Below are 17,107 nucleotides of genomic sequence, written 5' to 3' on the forward strand. Positions count from 1 at the left end.
ACAATGGCTTTGAGAGAACTCCACCGGCTGCCCATTAGGGACAGAGTCCGCTTCAAATCCCTATGCATTGTATACAGAGCATTGCATAGTACTGGCCCCCTATCCATGCAAGAGAGATTTGCCTGGTACAGGCCTACCCGACCTCTTCGTCCTCCAGTGCAAATCTAGTAATAACTACCAGATTTAAGAAATCTCGGTTGGGAGGCAGGGCTTTTGGCACAGTAGCATCACGTCTCTGGAACGAGCTACCCCAAAGCATAAGACAAGCCAGCTCTTTGCTATGCTTCATAAAGTGCTTGAAGACCTGGCTATTTCCCAGAAATGAGAGCAACTTCCCCCAGTAACAATCAGGTCCGTCTCTGTTGATTCCATCTGTTCAGGTTACAGCGCCAGCATACCCGTAGGGTGGCAGTTTGTGCTATACAAGAACCAAATACATACATACATACATACATACATACAGCTATCCTTCATCGGCAAGTTCAGTGAAAAGCCGTCTATGTTCAACTTCAAGACCACATGAATGCGAACCATCTCCTGCATGATGACTAATCTGGATATAGCCGACGCTGCAGCATGGAGACCACTACCTTACACATCATAGACGACAGTCCTGATCCCAAATGAAGATGACCCCTACCTCTTGATATAACTAAACATCTCCGCTGCCTTTGGCACAGTCAACCCTCCAACTCTCATCCACACTCTGGAGTCTTGAATGGGATTCACGGGCAGTTTCCTTCCCTGGTGCTCCTCCAAGCTTTCCAATTGAAGCAAGTTTGTTCACATGAGCACCTCCAGGTCCCAAATGTTTCCTATCAGCCGGCGCTTCCCCAGGGTTCGATGCCGTCTACTGGGATCTTCAGCCTCCGCATGGAGCCGCTGAGGGATCTACTTACAGATAACAGCACCAAGATTCACCAATGTGCCGATGATACACAACCCTAACTGGAAGTCTCCTCTGCTACTGACGTCTTATGCCCCCAGCACTGCCTGCAGCTCACCTGGACGAGGATGTTCAGCACTTGCCAGAAGCTCAACCCAACAAGACAGGATTTCAGTCATTTGCCAAGAACAACAAGCAAGAAAGGCCTCAAGCCTCAACTTTCATTGAATGCCAAGCCACTCGGACCCACCCTGGGCTCTGACCTTGAGCTCAAGAAACAAATTGGAAAGAAATAAATACAGACTGGTACCAGCTCTCTCTTCTAAAGAAGTGAAACCACTTCTACCAGAAAGCAGCTTTAGAACTGCTGTTCAGTCCCTGGTACTCTCGCATCTGGAGTGTGGCAATGCCTGCCTCCTGTCCTTCCGGACTCGGCTCTGGCACCCTTTAAGAGCATCCTCCAGGTTACAACATGTCCCATCCTGAACCAGAGGGAATATGTTCAGTCACCCCCGTCCTGATGTAACTCCATTGGCTCCCTCTGATCGCTCACATAATCCTTAAAACCAGGGGCATCGTTTACAAAGCAACCCCCCCTAACCTTGCAGACAGGCTCACCGAATCTGGTGGCTCTCGGTACACCCACAGCCAGGCCACCACCAGACTAAAAAGTGTAAAAAAAGTACCACGTACATACATCATCACAGGTAAACATATGAACGCCAGATTATCTTTTAATATAATACTAAAGAAGTGAGTAGTGAGTCTTGGTTAATACAGAACTGCACATGGTTGGTCCATTCCAGTACCAGCATGAGCTACAAAGTGATGGAATTGAATGCTCTTCATAGGAACTGTGAGTAGTTCATTAGCGTTGGCTCGAGCAGTTAAATCCATGTCAGTTCTGTGGCTGGTGACCCCTGTTTTCAACTCTCCTCTTTTCAGTAGATAAAGGACCTCAGACAGATTTCCCCCACAACACATCATATGTTCTTAATCCGCATGGAAACTGTTCCCATTGAACATGGGGCTGCTCGTGTAGGAAGTGGCAAAGCACATTCCAAGACGGGCCGGAAGGCCCTCCCTCCAGCCTCGCTTTGATGCTGCCGGGTTCAGCCAGGGAAGAACATTGTCCCGAAAGGCATCTCTCAGCACCTGCAGTGTTAGAACAAAGAAGCGAGACTCCGGATTAAGAAAGAGCTTTCTCCTGCCCAGGAATACATTGCACTATCCGTCTTTAGTTCCAGCTGTCTGTCTGTCTGTGCTCGGCCACAGTCCAGTGAAAATCGCCAGATTACTTCCGGGCTGTAAGCTGTTTGAGCGAGCGCAGACGTCATCTTCATTTGATGAAAATATTTTTTTTACCTTTAATAGCAGTCGCAGCCAGCTTGACTCGTGGGGGGGGGGGGGGGGGGGTGTTTCGTGGAGAGAGATGCGCAGGGGTAATTTTAAATAAATTAAAAAAATATATATATAACTTACCTACGCGGCCCACTCCACTCTGGCCCTGCGTCGTTCCGCGTCCTCTCCATACAGGAAGCAGCCAAGCAGGCAGCCTCCCTCGCTTCCCATAAGCCAATCACAACGCTTCAATGACAGCGTTGTGATTGGCTGGGACGCTGACCGCACAGGCGTCTATGGGGAGGCCGTTTTCTCCATACAGGCTGCAGCCTAAACGGAGAGTGTGCATGACTGGTTTGGTCAACCAAACAGTCAGCGCCCACAACAGTGGGCGAGCCACTCCCCTCCTGCCTGAAGCAGGACCGCCCACTCTCAACCAACCCCTTCTGCTTTCTTGCAGTGCGAGAAGAAGAAACATAAAATGGTGCTCGCGGCTGGATGCCTGGCTTTCACCTTGTGGACACCCTGCCGTGGTTTCTCACAGGGGAATACCAGGACGGGTTCCCTAAGCAAGCGCCGGGACGCTTACGGGCAGCTGTGCGCTTTACAAGTCCAGCACATTTACATTTACATTTACATAATACCATTTTATGTTTCTGCCTCTCGCACTGCGAGAAAGTAGGGGGGCTGTAGTACCTACTGGAGTGCCGTTTGTAAATAGCAATGTGCTTGCTCTTTTGTGGATGGGACCACGTCCCTCCCTAATCCCCTCCCCTTGATTAGTAAATAATCCTGATTTTCCAGCCACTCCCCTGTGTCCCTCCCACATTTAATACTAAAACTTATTCTTACAAGTGAGGACACTCCACAGACGGGCGGACTTTCCGCATATAAAAAGATAGAAGAGGTGGAGGCATGAACTCTGAATGTGGGTTTGTGAATAGCATTTGGACGTATGTTTTGTAGTACTACAAAATGCAGTTTATGAATATCCCTCAAATTTACTACTTCACTACCTAATACACTCACTCACCTAAACATCACCTTTCACTCACTGCCATACCTCACTCACCCACCTCACCATCAGAGCTTCACTCAGCACTCACAAACCTTCACCAAGAAACTGCCCCTCCTTGGAGGGGAGCCCCTGCTCTGGAGGGGGAGGCCCCGCACTGGAGGGGAAGGCCCTCACTGGAGGGGGAGGCCCCGCACTGGAGGGGGAGGTCCCCACTGGAGGGGGAGGCCCCACACTGGAGGGGGAGGCCCCACACTGGAGGGGAAGTCTTTGCTCTTTGGATTCCGCCCCGTGAATTCTCTTTACAGTGATTCCGCCTAGAGTGCGGAGACTGCCCACGACTGTGGGACCTCAACCACGAGTGCGGAGGCCCTTTGTGAATCCGACCCTCAGTCTGTCTCTCACGCACTCGCCTAATCACGAATGACAGATATCACAATAAAACCCGCCGGGCCAAAGTATGCTTATTTCATGATGTTTCTTTACCTTTCAGATGGGACAGAAGGAGAAATATTCGCAGGTTCGAATGATGATGTGTGAGCTCATGGAGAGGCGATCCCAGCTCCTGTCTGGAACCCTTCCCAAAGACGAGCTCCTGGAACTGAAGCGGGAAGTCACCACCAAGGCGGATTATGGGAACAAGTAAGAGGAAGGGCGAGTCTGAGCACCGGAGGGAGGGAGCAGCCTCTCAGGGAGATAAAGTGAGGGACAAACCTTAGACCAAAAGTCTAACCTAGACCAAAAGTCTAACCTAGACCAAAAGTCTAACTTAGACCAAACGTCTAACCTAGACCAAAGGTCTAACCTAGACCAAAAGTCTAACTTAGACTAAAAGTCTAACCTAGACCAAAAGTCTAACCTAGACCAAAAGTCTAACCTAGACCAAAAGTCTAACCTAGACCAAAAGTCTAACTTAGACCAAAAGTCTAACTTAGACTAAAAGTCTAACCTAGACCAAAGGTCTAACCTAGACCAAAAGTCTAACTTAGACTAAAAGTCTAACCTAGACCAAAAGTCTAACCTAGACCAAAAGTCTAACTTAGACCAAAAGTCTAACCTAGACCAAAAGTCTAACCTAGACCAAAAGTCTAACTTAGACCAAAAGTCTAACCTAGACCAATTGTCTAACTTAGACCAAAAGTCTAACCTAGACCAAAAGTCTAACCTAGACCAAAAGTCTAACTTAGACCAAAAGTCTAACTTAGACCAAAAGTCTAACCTAGACCAAAAGTCTAACCTAGACCAAAAGTCTAACTTAGACCAAAAGTCTAACCTAGACCAATTGTCTAACTTAGACCAAAAGTCTAACCTAGACCAAAAGTCTAACCTAGACCAAAAGTCTAACTTAGACCAAAAGTCTAACCTAGACCAAAAGTCTAACCTAGACCAAAAGTCTAACTTAGACCAAAAGTCTAACCTAGACCAATTGTCTAACTTAGACCAAAAGTCTAACCTAGACCAAAAGTCTAACCTAGACCAAAAGTCTAACCTAGACCAAAGGTCTAACCTAGACCAAAAGTCTTACTTAGACCAAAAGTCTAACCTAGACCAAAAGTCTAACCTAGACCAAAAGTCTAACTTAGACCAAAAGTCTAACCTAGACCAAAAGTCTAACCTAGACCAAAAGTCTAACCTAGACCAAAAGTCTAACTTAGACCAAAAGTCTAACCTAGACCAAAAGTCTAACCTAGACCAAAAGTCTAACGTAGACCAAAAGTCTAACCTAGACCAAAAGTCTAACGTAGACCAAAAGTCTAACTTAGACCAAAAGTCTAACATAGACCAAAAGTCTAACGTAGACCAAAAGTCCAACTTAGACCAAAAGTCTAACTTAGACCAAAAGTCTAACCTAGACCAAAAGTCTAACCTAGACCAAAGGTCTAACTTTAGTAGTAATAAAGTTGACTTTAGGTCTAAACTTAGACCAATAGTGTAACTTTAGTAGTAGTAACATTTACTTCGCTGAATTAGGGCCATAGATTTTAGTAATACCTAAACTGTATGTGGTACAATTCTTTGTATAACTGTAATTTAAAATGCACAAACTTTACTGCTCAGCTGGTAACTCCCTGCAATACCACTCAAAAAGAATACATCTGTGTTATCAGGAAGTTGCAAGTGATTCCATCAATTAAAGACAACATTGGCTTCCAAGCACCCTTTATAATTACAGATTAACCCGTTACGCACATTTACATTTCTTCCAGGCAAACAAGCACCCGGGCAGGAAGGCTTGTTTAGCTGACTGCCCACCTTTAGTTTCACAGCACAGGTGACTCCCTGCCTTGTCCTTCAGCGGAAGAATTTCAACTCTTGGAATTAACCATTGGAGACTGTTGCTTTTTCACAAAAAGTAGGGGAACAATTTCTCTTAAATTAAAAATGTATGGGCATGTCGTGCCCCTCAGATCCCGCCCACTTCCACCACAGAGTAAGATCGAAAAAGAGCTGTCTGACTGAAGGAGAATGAAAGGGGGTCTGTGTGAGAGACAATGAAAGCATTCAGCAGAACTCGCAGCCCTCACAGGACAGTACAAGCGGTACAGTAGTGTCCAGGCTAGACAGTGAGACACTGGCGTAGCAATGGAAGGGCGGGGAGGGGTGGCGGTCTGTCAAGAGTGTTGGGGCGGAGGCCTTCCCCCGTTCTTACCTGCGGCTGTCGGGCAGCTGTTGGCGGCAAATGCAGGAAAGCACCCCTCCGCTTTTACATTTGGCGCTGCGGGCGGCAAAAACAGGAACCGCCACAGGCGACACAAGACCTAGCCACGGCACAAAGGAGCAGATGACAGATTTTTATTTTATGTGGCTAGGTAAATGGGTTACTGCGTTAAACACAGAGATCCTTTAGTTACTTGCAGTTCATAAAGTGTAATACTAATATAGCACAGTAAGCTATGAAGCACATGTGACTCCTTTCTCACTGCCTGATGTAACACATCCTGTTCATTACACATATGATTTTTTATCAATGTATAATGTTTACATGTGTTGTAAAGCGCTCTGACACCCTGCAATGGGATGAGTAGCGCTCTAAAAGAAATACAACAAAATAGTGGTATTTAAATGTATTTGTGTAAATACTGGGACAGGCCAACACATCTGATATTCCTACAGGGCAGGCATATCTCTTATATCCAGGGACTGAACAAAGTCAAAAGCATGCCTCTCTTCAGTACCTGGAAGTGTGCCTTCATTTCCCCTCCATTGCATCTAGGCAGGGTTTTAAGTGGGCCAGGTTCTGCCGGTGCTCAGCACCACCAGTTCTAAGAAGCAGGTGCTGAGATGGGTCACTATCAGGTTCTCCATTCTTGCCCTCACCCTAAGGATGAAAAAACATAAGGGCCTGAATACAGGTTTGGTTCTCGTCCGACAGCCAGGCTCGCAGTAGTGAAGGAGTGGCGGTCCACCGTTTTGCCGATTATGACTCTGTAAGCAGTGAAAGCTCGTATAGGGCATGCTGCGGGGCGGAGAGCAGCGGGGTAGTAAACTCGGACATATGACAGAACGGGAAAACGTAATAATTCCTTTCCTCCGTTCGGTCGTATGTCCGAGTTTACTACCCCAACACCCTGGCCCTCCCCCGCCTCGCATCACCGTCCCGCTGCACGCCCTATGCGAGCTACCACTGTCTGTAAGTCGTATCAGCGGTGGACCATCGGCTGCAAAAGGGGGCAGTCATGCCCTGGCGGTGGTGCAGGAGCGCCACAACATATAATGCTGAGCAGAGACAAACGCAGTCCCGCTCACCATATATTGAGTTCCTGGACTGCCAGCCTTTCCATGGCAAAGCCCCACCATAAAAAGGCTGGCGGTGCAGGAACAAAGAGGGCCTACAGGGCCCACATATCCCCCCGCCGTGGGGATACATTCAGGGGGGCACAACACTGTGCTCCCTATCTGTATTGCCCCCAGTTCCAGCATGGCATGGACGTCACGGTCCACGCTGTGCTGGAATGTTTAGGCCATTCCCATTGAGGTGCCAGTGTTCAAGGCACCACCATGGGAAAGGCCAAAGGACCGCCGACCGCATTGCGAGTTGTACTTTTACAATTCGTAATACGGACAGCTGTCCATGCACAGGTTTGGTGGAGCGGGCCTGCGTTTAGCCTGCACCGCTGCACCAAACTCCCCGAAGCGCAGTTCAGTCATCTGCATCCTGGGAGAGAAGAGTGCCTCGACAAAGAAACTGCCTGCCTGTACTATTGGTGAGCTACGAATGCGGCCAGTAGGGGAGGGGTCCACGAGTTAGACTAGTGGCCCTCCCTGCTGCCAAGCCCTTTCTGAGGATCTTGCTCTCGGCTGAGGGAACAGCTGACACTGCCGCTTGCTGTGTGCCACTCAAATGCGCAAAAATCACTGCCCCATATCTGTGGCAGCCCTGTTTTAAATGTCAGGGAGCTACTGCCAGTGCAGTCGGTCGGACGCCGGTGCCCCAGGGCTTGGGATGGGGTTCCACACTGCTCAACAGAGACCATAAACCTGCTGAGGCCCAAAACCGCCCAAAACTGCCAGACACCCAGCAATACCAAGGGAGGGGAGATAACAGGCTGCTGGGCCCCACCGCAACACATCCAACCAGGACCCTAAAGACACCAAAAGGAGACAAGGCTCCATAGGTCACACAGGGGGGCACAGGAGGCAACAATCTTAAAATCGGGCTACAGGATGCCGCTAGGTTAACAGCAACAAGAGGGAGGGGTGCAACAATACAAAGACACAACAATATAAAGAGTCTCCGTGACCCAGCACAATTCTGGTATACACCGGGAGGCACCCAAACAACGCAACCATGGCAGAAAGGTCACCCACCTGGTCCTTTTCCCTGCTTACGACCCTAGACAGCTGAGACCTAGCTACTTTTGTATGATGCCCGGTGGTGCTATCTCACGAGCTATAGGGGAGATTGACTTTGGACTCCCTCCTTTGACTATCACCTACCAAGCCGGACTTCGGGCAAACACTCCCGCGTCTCTCCTGACCTTATCTTCCCCCCCTCCCTTCCCCCAACCCTCTCACCTCTCAGCTCCCACTCTTTCCAGCTTCTGTCCTCTGCCCTCACCTACCACTGCCCTTTGTCCCCACACCATTTTTCTGTGAACCTCTTCCCTCAACACTTGAGACCGAACTATTTTGTCTGATGCCCGATGGAGCTACCTGTTTAGCTATAGGGGAGATGGGCCGTGGATTCCCTCCTTGGTTGTCACCTACCCAGTAGGTCTCTAGACAGACAATCTTTCGTCTCTACGGTTGTCTCTTCCCTTATCCTCACTTTCTCACCTCCCCTACCCCCACTACTTTTTTCTCTCCTTTCTCTCCTCTCCTAATGTATTGCTGATTGTTTGATGTAATGTGAACCTACCCAGTCGGTCTTTAGGCAGACTTCTTTTTCGTCTCTCCTTTTTGTCTCTTCCCTTATCCTCCCTGTCTCACCCCCTCCTACCCCCCCACGACTTTTCTCTCTCCTTTCTCTCCTCTCCTAATTGCATTGCCTATTTCTTTTTTTATGTAATTGTTGAACTTTTTCTGTTACATTGTTGATTCTCATGTAAAGCGCTCTGTTACCTTCGGGTCTAGCCAGCGCTATATAAAACTCTTTGAATAAATAAATAAATAAATAAATAAAATAAATATGGATGCAAAGACAGAGGCAGCAAAATACGAGTCGGGGGACACACTGTGCTATGCACAGATTTTTTTCTTAAGTATTATTCGACCGTGACACTTTTTATAGACCCCTCACCCCCTTATTTACTCTCACTTAAAGCCCTGCATCTGCATGGGAGGCTCCTGATAGCTTCCAGCCAGGATACTCGAACAAAGGGAGACCTGATGGCCCCTTAAATCAAGCTTTTGTTTTGGCCCTAGCGGAAATTTAAAACAAGAAAGCCCCTTCCCGCCTGCACGTTGCTGCTCGGAACAAAAGCAGTCATGGTCCTGGAGCTTCTGAAAGTGTTCTGGTGTCTGAAACCTACACCGGGATGATTTCAGCATATTTTAGTGGGGTCCAACTTGCTGGCAGGGTGGATGTCACCCACCCTGTGAAAAGAGTGGGTGGACACCTTCGACGCGCTTGTACCCCCAACCTGTGTCACACTCTCATACATCCAGGCCTCTGCACACAACAAGGGCTCATGATTATAGCATGGCTGCAGGCCTCCATCATAGAGTGCACTGAAGAGGGTCTCATGCAGCCAGGCCTCTGCGCATGTGGAGGGCTCATGATTATAGCACGGCTGCAGTCCTCCTTAGAGTGCACTGAAGAGGGTCTCATGCAGCCAGGCCTCTGCGCATGTAGAGGGCTCATGATTATAGCATGGCTGCAGTCCTCCATCATAGAGTGCATTGAAGAGGGTCTCAAGCAGCCAGGCCTCTGCACATGAGAAGGGCTCATGATTACAGCATGGCTGCAGTCCTCCATCATAGAGTGCACTGAAGAGGGTCTCATGCAGCCAGGCGCCTGCGCATGTGGAGGGCTCATGATTATAGCATGGCTGCAGTCCTCCATCATAGAGTGCACTGAAGAGGGTCTCATGTAGCCAGGTGTCGGCGCATGTGGAGGACTCCTGATTATAGCATGGCTGCAGTCCTCCATCATAGAGTGCACTGAAGAGGGTCTCATGCAGCCAGGCCTCTGCCCATGTGGAGGGTTCATGATTATAGCACGGCTGCAGTCCTCCTTAGAGTGCACTGAAGAGGGTCTCATGCAGCCAGGCCTCTGCGCATGTGGAGGGCTCATGATTATAGCACGGCTGCAGTCCTCCATCATAGAGTGCACTGAAGAGGGTCTCATGCAGCCAGGCGCCTGCTTTTATGGAGGGCTCATGATTATAGCATGGCTGCAGTCCTCCGTCATAGAGTGCACTGAAGAGGGTCTCATGTAGCCAGGTGTCGGCGCATGTGGAGGACTCCTGATTATAGCATGGCTGCGGTCCTCCATCATAGAGTGCACTGAAGAGGGTCTCATGCAGCCAGGCCTCTTCCCATGTGGAGGGTTCATGATTATAGCATGGCTGCAGTCCTCCGTCATAGAGTGCACTGAAGAGGGTCTCATGTAGCCAGGTGTCGGCGCATGTGGAGGACTCCTGATTATAGCATGGCTGCGGTCCTCCATCATAGAGTGCACTGAAGAGGGTCTCATGCAGCCAGGCCTCTGCGCATGTGGAGGGCTCATGATTATAGCACGGCTGCAGTCCTCCTTAGAGTGCACTGAAGAGGGTCTCATGCAGCCAGGCCTCTGCCCATGTAGAGGGCTCATGATTATAGCATGGCTGCAGTCCTCCATCATAGAGTGCACTGAAGAGGGTCTCAAGCAGCCAGGCCTCTGCACATGAGAAGGGCTCATGATTACAGCATGGCTGCAGTCCTCCATCATAGAGTGCACTGAAGAGGGTCTCATGCAGCCAGGCGCCTGCGCATGTGGAGGGCTCATGATTATAGCATGGCTGCAGGGGGGGCGTGGCTTGGGTGCCGATGGCAATGGTCACCTGAGAGCTCGGCTCCGGGACTGAGCCCGTGATTATCCTGTAAATCGGAGGCTGCGGGGCACCCCAACCCCCGCATTCTGTTGATCGGCCCGACGGGGACCTGCCGGGGCCCTTGGCGCAGTCCGAACGTGTGGTGACCCGGCGGAAAATCGAAGCTGGTGGAACTGCGGAGTGCGACCCAACATGGCGCCCGGACTTCTTTGTCCCCTTGGCCGGGTCCATTAGACTGGAGGAGCATCACTGGCAGCGGCGTACCCTCTGCTCTACCGTCTCCCAGTGATATGAGGGTCTGGATATCGGTCTGATTGGACTCTTTAAACGGGGATCGCACCCAGATGGGCAGATGCCCTCGCTATAGTGGATCTCGGCACGCGGACGCCTGGAGGCCCCGACGGTAGCCCCACTCCCTGCGCCGCACTTGGCTGCTTTTTCCTGGCCGACCCACTTCCATGGGAGGCGCATCCCTCTGGCGCCACAAATCATCCGGCGGAGTTGGTGGCCCTCATTCTGGGACTTTATCAGCCACACGGGCCTGCCCGACCTGGCGCCGATTGTCTCCGCCTCCTCCTCAGTGCCCTCAGTCGACGTGGTGATGGCGCGAGCCGAAGCTGAGAAGGTCCAACGGGCCCTGGAGACGGGGATCTCCGGCACTCGACCCGAGGACCAGCAACCGGGAGAGTCATAGCCGGCGCCCGCACTCGGTGGCGCCTGCTCCTGGATCCACATTGTGTGCTCCCGGCGACATGGGGAAACCTAGGGGAGCCAAGGGGACTACCCCAGCTGCCTCAGACTCGGAGTCCCAGGACAAAGAGGAACGTGTGGACCCGGAGAGTTCTGGTGGCGCACCAATGCAGCAGCAATTTGACCGCGTCTTGGAGGCGATTGCGACCACGCGCTCGGCCCTCCAGCAGGACATTGCCCAGGTGGCGACGAGCCTAGGCCTCCTTAGAGCGGATCACGGCAAACTTTCGGACAGGGTCAAGGAAGTGGAGAGCTCGGTGAAAACTTTGGAGCCGGCGCAGCGAACCTTGGCCGCGACTATGAAGGATGCCCTGTCCCGGATTACTGCCCTGGAGCGGCGAGCGGAGGATGCGGAAGGCCGTAACAGGCGAAATAACATTCGTGTGGTGGGCCTGCCGGAGAAGATTGAGGATGGCGACATGGTGGCATACTTGGAAGCCTGGCTCCGAGACACGGTGGCCCCGGAGGGTCTATCCTCCTTCTACACCCTGGAGCGAGCTCATAGAGTCCCAGCGAGGCCACCACAACAGGGACGTGCCCCGCGACCGGTGGTGGCACGGTTATTGCACTTTCGAGACAGAGACCTCATCCTCAATGCCGCCAGACATAATGGTCCATTCAAAGTGGCGAACAGCCAGGTGAACATATTCCCGGATTACACCTATGAAACCCAACGCAGACGGTTTTCCTTCTTGGCGGTCAAGCGCGAGCTCCGGAGCGAGGGCATCCAATACTCGCTCCTATTCCCTGCAAGGCTCCGCATAATTGTCGATGACAAGACTCAATTCTTTGATACCCCGGAGGATGTCTGTAACTGGCTTGAACTCTATAGAGCAGGGAAAGATGGCTTCGGCTCCTCATCTCAGCTGGCGGCGGAGCCGGAGCAGAGACGGCGGTCTAAAAGGATTCGGAGTCGCCGTGGCCGCTCAGGCGGGCCCTCAACTGCGGAGACATCGACGGAGCGGAAGGGAGTGCTGGAGGTGTTATCTGCGCTATCTGGCTCACGGGACGGTGCAATTGCAGAGGAAGCGGACCCTGGTGACGAGGGGGTCCCGACGGACTCCGAGGAATCGGTGACTGATAGCGTCCACACGCCGGTGATCACACCGAAATCGGTGGAGGACCTTCTGGATGGACAGGGTTAACGGGGTGAGCTACTTCAGTTTGGGTGGGGGCCCGACACGGGGGTGGCGGGTGCCGACGATTGATGCTGACTCCCGGGGAGGGGGGGGTGGGGTGCCTTGCTTTTGCCCCGAGGGTTTTGAGCACTGTTTTGGGCTTGCCATAGTCCTGGTGGCCTGGGCATCGAGGGCCCACTGCCAACGCCCGGCCCGCACCTGGCCCTTAAGGCCTTCCTACGGTGGTGACCGCAGGATTAGTCGGGGACAGTGGGGTTTTGGTGGGTATGGTTTGGATGGGAACTAGATGGTGCTATTTGGGTCCTGTTCTGGGGAGGGTGGATGGGGGTTTGGTTCGAACTGGGGTTGTTAAGTTTTGGTTGGGGAAAATGGCCGCCATCAGTGCTGGGTTGATTGATGCTCTTCCTTTGTTGGGACCCAGATGGGGAGACTTTGCGCGAACGATATGGGACAATGGCTGATGTTGCTAATCTGAAATGTATTACTTGGAATGTGCGGGGGCTTCACACCATGTCTAGGCGTCACAAAGTCCACGCTTATTTAGTGCGTAGGGGGGTACAAATGGCGCTGCTACAGGAGACCCATCTGAACAAGGCGGAAGGGGTGGCGCTACAGCGTAGGTGGAGGGGGCAGGTCTTTTGCACTTCGTACTCCGCGTATGCCAGAGGGGCGCTGATTTGGGTTAGAGCTGGGGTTCCCTTCCAGGTCACGAAAACAGTGATAGATCCAGAGGGGCGTTATGTGGCCATCTCGGGCACTTTGGGAGGGAGGGACCTAAACGTTTGCTGTGTGTACGCTCCCAATATAGACCAGACTGCCTTCCTTTCCAGGTTATCGGGCTCGTTGGCCCACTTCTTCTCCGGGCCCCTCCTGCTCGGTGGAGATTTCAACTCAGTAGTGGATGTGGACACTGACCGCTCGCATCCGCCCCTCCCTGATTCTCCGGTTCGCCGCGTGGCTAAGGGCCGTAGGGACTGGCAGACACACTGGGGTCTAACGGATATTTGGAGGGCGCAACACCCCACAACTAGGGACTATTCCTATTTCTCGGGCCTCCATGAGTTGCACGTTAGACTGGACGGATTTCTTGGCTCGCCTGAACTGGTTTCGGCAGCGGCCCGATCTGAATATTTGGCCAGGACCATATCAGATCATAACCCCCTCCTGCTGGACCTTCGTTGGTTTCCCGGGGTGCCTGCAGTGCCCACCTGGAAGTTACGGCCCGAGATCCTTGAGGACAGTGTTTTCAAAGCGGACCTAGGCGATAAGATCTCGGAGTACTTTGCGTCCAACGGAGGCACCGCGAGCTCGAGAGCGCTAGAGTGGGACGCTTTTAAGGTGGTGGTGAGGGGATACTGTATTTCTAAAAAGGTCGGCATGAGACGAATTATCCTTGCCGACCTAGATGCAGCGGACCGGAAACTCCGCGAGTTGGAACTCCGCCGCCCCGGGCGCCCTGAATTACAGGAACGCACAGCGGAGGCGAAGGAGGCGGTAGCGGCGGAGGTCGAACGGCTGCGCTGTTTTGACTACAAGGCCTATACGGTTAGGTCCCTCGCAGAGGGGGATAGGTCGAGCGCGTTGCTGGCATGGCTAGCCAACCCTACGCGCCAGACCTCATTGACGACGTCCATGCGCATGGCAGACGAGACTGCAGTGCACACTCAACCTGAGATTCTGAGCTGCTACCTGCACTATTACGAAAGTTTGTACCGCAGCCGCTCTGTCCGAGACCCTGACCTGCTGGATAATTATCTACGGCCTCTGGAGCTCCAAACAGTGGAGCAGGACGTGGCGAAAGCCCTGGGGTCCGACATAGAACTGGGAGAGATCCGCAGCGCCATTAAAAAGATGGCGAGAAATAAGACCCCGGGCCTGGACGGCCTTCCTGTGGAGTTTTATGCGGCTTATGCTGATCTCCTAGCCCCAAGGTTATTAATAGTATACAGAGAGGCGAAGAGGCTTGGGCGGCTCCCAGGCTCGATGTGTGAGGCCTTAGTGGTTCCCCTCCTCAAGCCCGGAAGGGACTCATCCGATCCGGGGTCTTACCGTCCCTTATCAATGTTGACGGTTGACTATAAAATACTGAGCAGCATTTTGGCTTCGAGGTTGCTAGGGCACATGAGCTCTCTGGTACATGAGGACCAAGCTGGATTCATCCCCAGGCGTAACACGACCATGAACATTCGCAGATTGTTCCGCTTGCTGGGAGAACCGCTCGTGGACGCCCCGTGCCCGGTAGTCTTATCGGTAGACTTGGAGAAGGCTTTTGACAGCCTGGAATGGGACTACCTTTGCACTGTGTTACGGAGGTTCGGCCTCGGGGAGGGCTTCATCAGATGGACCACGGTCCTATATGCCTCTGCATCGGCCAGGGTTCGGGCGGGCCCGCTAATTTCCTCACAATATCCGGTGGAGAGGGGCACGAGGCAGGGATGTTCGTTATCCCCGCTTCTCTTTGCGCTGGCGGTGGAGCCACTCGTGCTGCATCTCCGGTCGGGAACCCATTATACTGGCCTGTGGACTCCTTCGGGCCCACACTTCATTTCGCTATATGCAGACGATCTGCTGCTCTTCCTTGAGGACCCGTTTGCTGCCTTGCATGGAGCTGCGACGGCGCTCACGGCGTTTGGGGAGGTCTCGGGCCTCCGGGTGAATTGGGCTAAGACCTGCCTTTTCCCGGTTCGCAAAGGCACCCCTAGCCCTGCTCTCAGTAGGGAGATTAGATGGGCACCCGACTGCTTTAAGTACCTGGGGGTGTACGTCTATCATGGACCATCTGACCTCCTGGATGGGAACGTTGCCCGCGGCACTCGAGCACTTCGGGGCAGTATGGACTTTTGGGCTACACTACCGCTCTCGGTGGCAGGGCGGATCGCTTTGCTCAAAATGGTGGCGCTTCCCCGGTTGCTGTATTATTTCCGGACGCTACCGATCTGGGTTCCATCGGCCACGTTTCGACTATTACGATCAATGGTAGTCGGATTCCTCTGGGGCTCGGGCCGCCGAAGGGTGGCCCTCAAGACCCTGATAAGGCCAAAAGCTGAGGGTGGGCTTGCGGTGCCGGACTTTGAAAAGTATTATTTAGCGGCGCAGCTCCAGACCTTCACCCAAGAGATCGCCCGGGAATTCCGGGGCCCAGAAGACAGAAGGGGTACGGGTATGGCCAGACATGTTCTCTCCTTCATAGCGCTGCGACAACGTTTGGCCCTACAGGACTTGTCGCTTGAGGAGAGGACCGTTCGCCTGTGTTGGAACTGAGCTCACGCCCGGGGCCACCTGAGAATACCGTATGTGCCCGAAATACCTTTGGGGATGCTGACGGCTTTGCCCCATGGCGGCGATTGGTCACGGTTGGCGAACTGGGAGGACGCGGGCTTACAGTTGATAGGTGACCTCTACGAGGACGGGGCGCTCTTGCCCATTCAGGAGCTCATTGATCGCTTCGAGGTTCCTCGCGGCGACTTTCTGTTGCTCTCGGCCCTAGTCCGAGCGATCCAGGCGCACTGGAAACGCGGGCAGGAGGAACCCCCTATATCTCCGGTGTGCCAATACGTCATGATGTCTGCGGGCACAGTGAAGGCGGTCACTTGCCTTTACGGCAGACTGATCAATGAGGGGCTGGCTCCCCTCACTACTCTGAGAACCCGTTGGGAGGAGGACATTGGCAAGGAGATCCCGGAGACGACCTGGTCCCAACTGGTGCGGCGAGCCTGGAAGGGCACCCGCCACGCCCGCTTTCAATTGGTCCACTACTACGTGCTCCATAGAGCATATCTGACCCCGGTGAAAATCAAGCGATATTTTGCTACGAGCTCGGCGGACTGCCCCAGATGCCCGGCACAGGAGGCGGACCTTCTCCACATGTTGTGGTCCTGCCCGGGATTGTCCTCCTATTGGGTAGAAGTGGGGAAGACCCTGGAGGAGGTGACAGGGAGATCCTTATCGGTTGACGCGGCAGTGGGACTCCTGCACTGGTTCCCTCATACCCCCAAGAACAAAATTACTAGCAAGTTCATTGACTTGGGGCTTCTCCTTGCTAAACGAGAGGTGACCAGGAACTGGAAGGCACGGGCTGGTCCGACAGGGAGCCGGTGGCACAGCGAACTTTTGAAGTGGGTAGCGGGGGAGAGTACACTGAGATACCAGCTAGCTAGGAGACAGCGTAATGAGAAGGCACAGGAGGCAGCGCTAGAGTGGGAGACGTTAGTGCAGGCCCTCAGGGATTATTGCACCCCCAGCGACTCTGAAAGTGAGGAAGCAGCTCGCCCCAAGTCCCGATAGACGATTGCACTTTTCAGCTCTGTTGCTTTCCCCATGGGTCCTATCGCAGATCCTGCTGCGGTTGTTACCGTGCACTGATGGCGGGGTTGGGTAGGGATTACTTTGGTTCATAGTGTTTTGAGGGTGGGGTTTTCTTTCTGGGTTTTATAGGCTTGTTTGGAAAAGCAGATGACGGACAGTGGATCATCCGGACCAGCTTCGCCTTCCTGCTGAGCCC

General features: G+C 52.7%; 1 protein-coding gene across 1 annotated transcript in view; it reads left to right on the forward strand.

Moving 5' to 3' along the window:
- The window catches only part of LOC147725648 (dedicator of cytokinesis protein 2-like), a 1,712,066-nt gene that overhangs the window by 258,906 nt on the left and 1,436,053 nt on the right, over positions 1 to 17,107 (forward strand). The window contains exon 6 of the mRNA XM_086964476.1: positions 3,736 to 3,884. Coding sequence (XP_086820602.1) covers positions 3,736 to 3,884 — 149 coding nt within the window. The remainder of the gene's footprint in view (positions 1 to 3,735; positions 3,885 to 17,107) is intronic.

The sequence above is a fragment of the Lissotriton vulgaris genome, chromosome 3_2 (genome assembly GCF_964263255.1).
Source record: "Lissotriton vulgaris chromosome 3_2, aLisVul1.2, whole genome shotgun sequence".
Classification (NCBI taxonomy): domain Eukaryota; kingdom Metazoa; phylum Chordata; class Amphibia; order Caudata; family Salamandridae; genus Lissotriton; species Lissotriton vulgaris.